At 50.5% G+C, this 9,754-nt stretch overlaps 1 protein-coding gene across 2 annotated transcripts in view; it reads left to right on the top strand.

Moving 5' to 3' along the window:
- Window positions 1–713: 713 nt before the first annotated feature.
- Window positions 714–9,754, top strand: part of CPAMD8 (C3 and PZP like alpha-2-macroglobulin domain containing 8) — a 1,045,838-nt gene continuing 1,036,797 nt past the window's right edge. For both annotated transcript variants that reach the window (XM_085640012.1, XM_085640011.1), the window contains exon 1: window positions 714–1,419. In XM_085640012.1, the coding sequence (XP_085496138.1) occupies window positions 1,337–1,419 (83 nt within the window). In that variant the 5' untranslated portion in view covers window positions 714–1,336. The remainder of the gene's footprint in view (window positions 1,420–9,754) is intronic.

The following is a 9,754-nucleotide window of genomic DNA, read 5'->3' as shown; positions in this document are numbered from 1 at the left end:
GCCCATGCTTGGTCCGTGTTAAAGAAAACACATTCGATAACGAAATATATGCTTGTGCATTGCAGCATACTGTCCATGGGGCTCGCCCGTGGGACATGAGAGCGCATTAGGGAACACTGCTTTGCAAGCCTGGGCTCACCCACAAAACCAGCCCCGCCCTTCCCCTTTGAAGAGAGGGAAAAGAGGCGGGTAAAAGTTAGGTGAGCCTACACCCCCTCCGCACCGAAATGAATGAAACGAGCAAGGAGTGCGGAGGCTCCTCCCCTCCCCATCGAGGCCGAAGGTCATTCTAGAGACCCCAAGGATCCCTTCCAGCGAAGTCTCCAGTGGCCCAGAAGCAGCTCATTAAAGCTGCTGCGAGAGCGGGCTGGGAGGAGGGACATAGGCACCAGGCAGGCGGTCACCCCCTGTGCCCAGGAATTCCAGGGCAGAGGCAGCCAAACAAGCTCCAAGGGAGCGAGGGAGGCAGAGGGAGGTGGGCTGGGAGTGACAAGCAGCCCCCAGGCAGAGAGCAGAGGGTGGGAAGAGGGAAAGAGGAAGTCATGAAGAAGGGCATCTTCCGGTCACTGGTTCCCGTCCCCTGAAGAGACCCGGGGGGCGCCAGGGAAGGAGAGAGTGGGGCAGTCATGCTTTACACTATAAAGCCAGGCGGAGCCCTGCAGGAGCCACTCTCTGGGAAAGGGGGCACCGCGGTGACGGCCTCACCGACCGCTGTACCGCACACTTGAAGCCAGAGGTGCACTGTGCGGTGTGCGCGCGCCGAGCCCGGTGTCCTGCACAGACTGAAAGATTGTGTGCCCTCTGCAAAAAGTTATATAGCTTGTGCAGAGAGCCCGGGGTGCCGTGGCACAGAAAGAGCCCCGTGCCCTGGCAGACAGCGAGCTTTGTGTGCCTTACGCAGAGACCAAGTGACCTATGCGCACATGGAGCACAGGCGGCCCTGCGCGCATGCATAGTCTGGGTGCCCTGTACAGGGAGGGAAGCTGCACATGTAAAGCCCGTGTGCCGCGCGCACATTTATAATCTGAGGTGCCTCTGCACATAGACACCTGGGTGCCCAGTGTGCGCACACAGTCTGAGGCGCCCTGTTCATAGGCACGGCTTGATGCGCCCAGACAGGACGGCTCTGTGCCCTGCGCTCACATAGACCGTGCTGTGCCCTGTTCACGAGACGGGGGCGCGGGGGTCCTCTCTGCACACACAGAGCCAGCAGTGCCCTCCGCGCACAGCCCCGGGCGCCCGGCGTACCCTGCAGCTCTGGAGCTCCCTGGAACAGGGCCGGGGTGCCCGCCCCAGCCGTGACCCATCTCTGCTGGGGACCGTCGTGTGCTGAAGGATGCCTCCCAAGAGAGCCCAGCTGTGGACATGGTTCACCCCGTTCCTGCTTCTCGGCAGCCTGTGCTCAGCCCAGGACAGACAGTGAGTACATGCCTTTCACAAACTCTGATATTGGCATTTATGTGTTTCTGTGGCGCGATGCATCCTGTTTGAAAAGTATGAGTGCTGGCATCAGACAGATGTGCGGGCGAGGCTGGCAGGGCGGCGATCACACACTTCTTACGCCTTTGTAACGCGCACTGTAGAGGGACGGGGGTAAATGGGACATGTATGTAGGTAGACTCTAGAAAAGGGAACTGAGAGGCACGCTGGACAGTGGGGCATGTTCCCCTCCGGTGGGACAGGCTGCCTCTCCGGGGTTCCCCCATCAGTGGGGCATGTTCCCCTCCGGTGGGGCACGTTGCCTCTCCGTGGTTCCCCCTCCAGTGGAGCATGTTTCCCTTCCAGTGGGGCATGTCCCCTCCATAGGGCAGGTTTCCCCTCCAGTGGGGTAGGTGACGTTTCCCCTCCAAGTGGACAGTTTCCTCTCCAGGGGGGCAGGTTCCCCCTCCGGTGGGGAGGTTCCCTCTCCGGTGGGGCAGGTTTCCCCTCCGGTGAGGCAAGGTCCCTCTCCAGGGGGGCAGGTTCCCCCTCCAGTGGAGCATGTTTCCCCTCCAGTGGGGCATGTTCCCCTCTGGTGGGGCAGGTTGCCTCTCCGGTGTTCCCCCTTCAGTGGGGCATGTTCCCCTCCATAGGGCAGGTTTCCCCTCCAGTGGGGTTGGAGACGTTTCCCCTCCAAGTGGACAGTTTCCTCTCCAGGGGGGCAGGTTCCCCCACCGGTGGGGAGGTTCCCTCTCCGGTGGGGCAGGTTTCCCCTCCGGTGAGTCAGGTGCCTCTCTGGTGGGGCAGGTTCCCCTCCAGTGGAGCATGTTTCCCCTCCAGGGGGGCATGTTCCCCTCTGGTGGGGCAGGTTGCCTCTCCGGGGTTCCCCGTTCAGTGGGGCATGTTCCCCTCCGGTGGGGCAGGTTGCCTCTCCGGGGTTCCCCCTCCTGTGGAGCCGGTTACCCCTCCAGTGGGACAGGTTGCCTCTCCAGGGTTCCCCCTCCAGTGGGGCAGGTTGCTTCTCCGTGGTTCCCCCTCCAGTGGAGCATAATTCCCCTCCGGTGGGGCATGTTCCCCCTCCAGTGGGGCAGGTTGCCTCTCCGGGGTTCCCCCTTCAGTGGGGCATGTTCCCCTCCATAGGGCAGGTTTCCCCTCCAGTGGGGTAGGGGACGTTTCCCCTCCAAGTGGACAGTTTCCTCTCCAGGGGGGCAGGTTCCCCCTCCGGTGGGGAGGTTCCCTCTCCGGTGGGGCAGGTTTCCCCTCCGGTGAGGCAGGGTCCCTCTCTGGTGGGGCAGGTTCCCCCTTCAGTGGAGCATGTTTCCCCTCCAGTGGGGCATGTTCCCCTCTGGTGGGGCAGGCTGCCTCTCCGGGGTTCCCCCTCCAGTGGGACAGGTTGCCTCTCCGGCGTTCCCCCTCCTGTGGAGCCGGTTCCCCCTCCAGTGGGGCAGGTTGCCTCTCCGGGGTTCCCCCTCCAGTGGGGCAGGTTGCTTCTCCGTGGTTCCCCCTCCAGTGGAGCATATTTCCCCTCCGGTGGGGCATGTTCCCCCTCCAGTGGGGCAGGTTGCCTCTCCGTGGTTCCCCCTCCAGTGGAGTATATTTCCCCTCCGGTGGGGCATGTTCCCCCTCCAGTGGGGCAGGTTGCCTCTCCGGGGTTCCCCCTCCAGTGGGGCAGGTTGCCTCTCCGTGGTTCCCCCTCCAGTGGAGTATATTTCCCCTCCGGTGGGGCATGTTCCCCCTCCAGTGTGGCAGGTTGCCTCTCCGTGGTTCCCCCTCCAGTAGAGTATATTTCCCCTCCGGTGGGGCATGTTCCCCCTCCAGTGGGGCAGGTTGCCTCTCCGGAGTTCCCCCTCCAGTGGGGCAGAGATCTCTAAGGAATGTGTGCCCACTTGTAACCTGACTGAGGAATGTTGTGTGCTGGGAATGCCGTGCCGCCCGCCTGCGGGTGGGAGAGAGGTCTGGACAAATGCAATTTACGGGTGACTTCTAGATACACTTGGTTTGAGCGCACCTCCCGTTTCCTGTTCGTTCCTTGTTTTATTTCGAGTGATTTTGCTGGATTCTGAAGGTGACTAGCAGGATGGCCAGAGGGGCTTCCAAGCCTTCACTCCCCCTTGAAAGAGAAATTCTTTCAGGCAGGTCGGTAAGCTCCGGTGGTGTCTGTATGTTCTCAGAGCTCCTTCCAGTGTTATTCGAGGCGATGTTTAATTTGAAATATACAGACCAGGCATTGCTTACACGTCCTTAAAGGGCTTGCATTTCAAGGGACCTCGCTGACAGGCTCGGATTCACGGGCATCAGCCATTCATAAAGTGGCGATCTGGGCAGTGACAACGCAAAATGACGCCCCCCTTCCCCCCACCCCAGCAGAACCTGAAGAGGGCCCCCCGAGTCTCCCATATCTCACAGAGACATTGGCCTTGGGCTGAATGGGGGGCATCTGAAGGGGAGAGGGGTGTGAGGGCTGAGCCACGGGGACCTACGTCACACCCCTGGAGCTTCGGACCCACAGAAAGCAGAACTGAAGCTGCATTTCCATAAGTTTGTGACTGGTACCGCAGAGGGGTGGGCAGGGGACGGCAAGGAATCTATTGTAATTGCATTTATATGGCTTACTACCCCTGACGAGGCGTCAAAGCGCTTTTTCGGCGAGTAGCACGTTACTCCAGAATCCATAAAGGATTAGTGGTGAATTAGTATAGTGAAATATGAAAGTAAAGTGGTGGATGATATGTTCATCGGTTATTTGGATTGAGAAGGGTAGTAGAGGGATAGAAGAGGGAAAGAGGTTTGTATATATATATATTATATATATATATATATATATATCCACAGCAATCGTTACCATAACATTCCAAAGAAAATGATGTCAAGGCCACTTAACCCCTTCGACGCTCATGACGGAGCGGTTCCGTCATGAGCGTCGGTTGCGCTGTGCGCATGACGGAACCGCTCCGTCATGGCCCCGCCCGCGCTCAGAACCTTCAGCACCACGCGGAAATCCGCGCAGCGCTGAAGGGGTTAATCCTTTTTAGCGTGTTTTTATTGTGTTAAACGCCAAGTCACTCGCCGCGTTTCGGAGGAAACCTCCTTGTTCACAAGTACAGGTGCGAGTAAATTCACCATGTTTGTACAAGATCATGTGACACACCTCTGAATACTAAACAGTGAAAACAGACTCTTAGTTTGGTGTACGTTTCACGGAGCTAGAAAACAAACTTGTAATCAATCATTGATCATTCTTCTGGTCAGTGAGTTTAAATAAAACATATGTATTGTATTAACACAGTTCTTTAAATAAACCACGATTATTGTATTGAATTCATACAGTTGATGATGAAATCATGCGTAATGTCCAGTGACGGTGTCTCATTACAATTGTGCAGGTTTCAACAGTCATTCATTCGGCCAGCTGTTTCAGTACATGCGCTAGCACACAATATCTAGCCCAAGTGGGCTTATCTCATCAAATTGCCTTAATATAACCATAACTGTCTAGCGCCCAGTGGGCAAGCAAGTTCAACCCCAGTGGGTAAAAGTCAACGTTCAGAATATAGTGCCGTATTAACTCACTCATATCTCCAACCTTGCTGATCATGCTACTAAGTCTTGCAATAAACTCTCCTTTTGAGACTCACCAAGAACCTGCAAAATAAAATAAAGAAGAGGTGAGAAACCATACCACTCATTCATCACTACTTACACACACTACGACTATATCTACATGAGGAGTGAAAATTCAAAGAGGTTAACACCATTTTCCAATTTGTGCAAATTCTATCAGCTAAGCAGTAACAGAACAAAGATCATAATGCAGTCCGGGCACCTAGAGAATACCTTACCCCAGGTGTATGGCTAAGGCTTCATCACAATTGTGTCCCTCAGGTTGCATTGTCCGATACTTTATAATCATTCTGGACTCCAACCTCCCCAATTTTTGGATCCTATCACCCCCTCTCTCTCTCATAGGGACTTTATCCAGGACACAAAACGAAATCAAGGTGTTGTTACAATTGTGATGAGCCACGAAGTGTTTTGCAACAGGATATTGTTTGTCCTGGTTCTTTATTGCCCTCAGATGCTCCAATACCCGTTTTTTGGCTTTGTGTATGGTACTACCAATGTAGTATTTGTTACAGAGGCATCTGAGGTCATAAACAACAAAATCAGTGTTGCAAGAAAAATGTTGTAATATTTTGAATGGTTTACAATGTGGAGACAACTTCACTTCTTTCACGTTAGCACTGTATTTACAATCTGCCACATGTAAAGAACCCTTGTACAGTGCTTTTCTTGGCTTCAGAAGGAATCAGTGTTCTGCATATTATATCTTTCAGGGACCTGGCCTTCCGGTACGTTATCTGGGGATAGTCTTCAATACCCTGTGTAAGGTCTTTATCTGTTTTCAGGACATCCCAATATTTACTCAGGGCTTGTCTGACCTCCCATGATTGCTTGGTAAAGTTGGTTATGAACCGGACTGTTTCAATTGTTCCTGGTTCATGCATTGCCTTAATCTTTTCGGTGAGTAAGTCATTTCTGTCTCTCTTATTGACTTCAAACAGAGCTTGTTCAATACACGTCTGAGTGTATCCCCTGTCTTTGAATCTTTCACACATCGTCAAACTTTCTTCTTTAAAGTCTTCCACAGTGCTACAGTTACGCTTAGCACGTAGAAGCTCCCCCAGAGGAATACTGTTAATGAGACTAACAGGATGGCAACTACGTGCATGCAGCAAGCTGTTTCCAGCTGTCTCCTTCCTGAAGAGAGCAGTAGTCAGTTTGTTATCTTGGACTTTGATATTAAGGTCAAGAAATTCAATTGTCTCATTGTCAATCTGGCTGGTAAACGTTAGATTAAGTGAATTTGTGTTAAGTGTAGTAACAAATTCTTTTGCATCCTCAACACTGCCATCCCAGACGCAAAAAATATAATCTATGTATCATGCCCAGGCTTTGACATGTGTTTTGTATAGGTCTAGGTTCCTGACCACTTGCTCCTCCCACCCGCCCAGGTAAAGACCTGTGAAACTGGGGGCGCAGCAAGTGCCCATCGCAGTACCGAGGGTTTGACGATAAATCAATCCATTGAACAGAAAAAAGTTTTGTGTGAGGCAAATGTAAATCATTTCCAAAATCATTTCAGTATGAAATAAAAAGGAGAGTGACCTTACTCCTAAAAAGTGTCTGCAGGCTTTGATGCCTATCTCCTGTGGGATACTCGTATACAGACTGTTTACGTCTAAACTCATGAGTAAACGACCAGGGTCCCATTCTACTTTGTCAATCATGTGCAAAAAATCTCCTGTATCTTTCAGGTATGAGGGGAGATTTTGTACTAACGGCTGTAAGTAAAAATCAACGTACCTAGAGGTGTTTTCCAGGCAGCTTCCCCTGGAAGATACAATAGGTCTTCCAGGAAGGTTAGTCATGTTTTTATGTAGTTTAAGGAGGAGGTAAAGGGCTGGTATTTTAGGATATTTACATTTCAAGAAATTAAATTCTTCTAATTCTAATCAGCCCCTGTCTCTCCAATCTCCTAACTGCTATTGATACTTGTTGTTGGCTGCCTCGTATATTTGTCTGGTGCTTCTTTCATACCTGCTAGTGTCGTTAAGCTGAGTGAGACCCTCATTAACATACATTTCCTTAGACAACACCACGAAATTGCCCCCCTTATCGGACTTTTTGATGATTATTTGATTATCATTTTTGAGGCTTTGTATCGCTGTCATCTGTGCTACGGATAGGTTGGTTTTATCATATTTTCTATGTTTAGACCGTTTGTTAAATTCCCTGACTACCCCTTTCTCAAAAACATCTATCGCTTCATTTGCGATATGTGGTAAGAATATTGACTTAGGCCTAAAGCCACTGTCATGGTTAAGGTCTAATTTTACATTCTCATTTATCAAGTTAAGAATGGGATTTTCAATCAAGTCTGGATCCCCTTCCAGGTCGTGCAGCATGTGTAATATCTCAATGTCACCTATTTGGATCTCACTTGGCATTTCTGGGCCTACAGGTACCTGCTCTTTTACTTTCGTAGCAAACCATTTCTTAAGCCGGAGTTTTCGAGTAAATTCAAACAAATCGATTCTACTTTGTGTGTAATTGAAGTTCGCTGAAGGGCAAAAGGAAATTCCATGGGACAGTACCTCTATTTCAGTCTCGATGAGCTCTTGTTTAGAGAGGTTCACTACAGTCTTGGTGTCCTTCATTTTGGTTGTTTATTTTGTCCCCTTGTTCTCGTACCCACTGGGCTTGTAATTTCTTCTCTTACAGAGGCGTTTGACTTTCCGTCTCCTCTGCCTCCTCTTCCACGTCCTCTTTGACCTACGGAGCCTGGCTTGTTCTGCGTTGCTAGTCTGCCTTGGGCTACCATAGAGAACTCCTTTAAAATCAATTCTTCTGGGCCCATTATAGCTGGGCTCCCAGCCAAGCTGTTGCTTCCGGTCACAGCGCCACCACCTCCATTGAGTCCACGCGTTGATGGTTGACTTGACCCCGCTAAATCGGATCCCGCGGAAGAGCATTGCTTGCTTTCTGCGTTTCAGAGGTCACTGGATTAGTGCGTAGGTGGTCGTATCTCTTGGCAAAGGTTAGTACCTGTCCCTTTTCATAGTCCACCAAATCATGTAAGTACTTCCTTTGCTTTTTCTCCCTGATTTATTTTTCTATTTTTGCTAGCCTCTGATCCATTTTGGCCATATCATTATCAAACTCATCATTTTCGCAAGCTCGTTTGAGTTTGGTAGTAAGTTCCTCGATTTCAACAGTGAGTCTCTCGCATTCCTTCTTCGCATATTTCACCAACAGTTGTAACATTACAATGGAACATTGGTGGCTATTGTTGGCCCATTCTTCCTCTAAATCGGGATCCGGCTCACTGAAAGTTGGTGTGATGTATACGGCCAGCCTCCACATATTTTTGCAGAGTGGTTGCTTCCCACCACTTGTTCTGTTCCATCTTGAGTAGTTTCCACTATTTATTCCACATTTCTTTTTTAATAATTTCACCATCGTTAGAGTCAGGTATCTCAGCTCTGTTGCCTTCTTGCCCTGATGTATGAGCTTCGAACATCCTGCTCGCTGCCTCACTCCTCTTTTCATTTCTGGACGAGGCCATTATTGAATAGCCGTTAATGCGTTTTCTGCACGCGCACACGCTGATAGATACAGGGGGAAACTGAACAATTACGGTCTTCCTCCCTGTTCCACTTGCCCTTCCTGCTCGGTTTTACAGTTCTTAAATCACAGAGAAAGAAGCATCGCCCACTTACCAGCTTGGAGTGTTATGCAAAAAGTTCCGTAAGATTCTGTCAGAATATTCGAACTCTGCAATTGCCGTTCTCGGTGAAGGCTGCCTCGATTCCCTCCAAGTGTCGAAGCCAAGGACGGGCAGGGGTAATCTCGTCAATCAAATCCAACGGTTTGTTTCTCGCAGAAACCCCAGCCTAGGCTGGAGCTTCTGCGCGAACACAAACCGTTGGATATATATATATATATATATATATAGCGTTTGTTACCCCTGATGAGGTGTTGAAGCGTTTTTTCGGCGAGTAGCACGCTACTCCGGAACCCATAAAGGATTAATGGTGAATCAGTATGGTGAAATATGAAAGTAATTTGGGTGATTGATATTAGTCAGTTATTTGGATTGAGAAGGATAGTGGAGGGATAGAAGAGGGAAAAAGGGTTGCATTTATATAGTGCTTGCTAACCCTGCGGTGTTGAAGTGCTTTTTTCGGCGATTAGCACGCTACTCAGAACCCATAAAGAATTAGTGGTGAGTTAGTATAGTGAAATATGAAATTTGATAAGTGGATATGTTAGTCTGTTATTTTGATACATAAGGATAGTGGAGGGATAGAAGAGTGAAGGATTTGCAGAGATTTTTTTTTTTTTTGGACGTCATAGCAGTAGTGGGGGGCAGGGCCGGCGCTAGGCATGAGCAGTGTGGGCAGCTGCCCAGAACCTCGCGCTCAGCTGAAAAATAGGGGGCCTCACTTCACTGTGAAAGTCCACACTTTCACAGTTAGCCCAAGCGTGGTGGCATTCCTGGGGGTGCAGGAGTGGGGGTAAGGAGCACACAGAATGGGGCTGGTACAGCAATTATGTTGGCTCAGTGTCAGGGGGAGGCAGCGCCTCTGTTAAGTACCGGCCATTCTAGGTGCCCTTTCGGCATTTTGTTGCTAGGTGCCAGAAAGCCCCTTTGTTTCCAGGACCAGCCGGACACAGGTAAGGAGAGGAGGGTGAGGGGAGGAGGGAGCAGCCAGATCAACAGGCTTTTGTAATCTTTGCATCACCCATAGCAAAGATTGGTTTGATGTGAATG

The sequence above is a fragment of the Triturus cristatus genome, chromosome 12 (genome assembly GCF_964204655.1).
Source record: "Triturus cristatus chromosome 12, aTriCri1.1, whole genome shotgun sequence".
NCBI lineage: Eukaryota > Metazoa > Chordata > Amphibia > Caudata > Salamandridae > Triturus > Triturus cristatus.
Note: the sequence above shows the minus strand (reverse complement) of the source record. Positions and strands in the feature narration are given on the sequence as shown.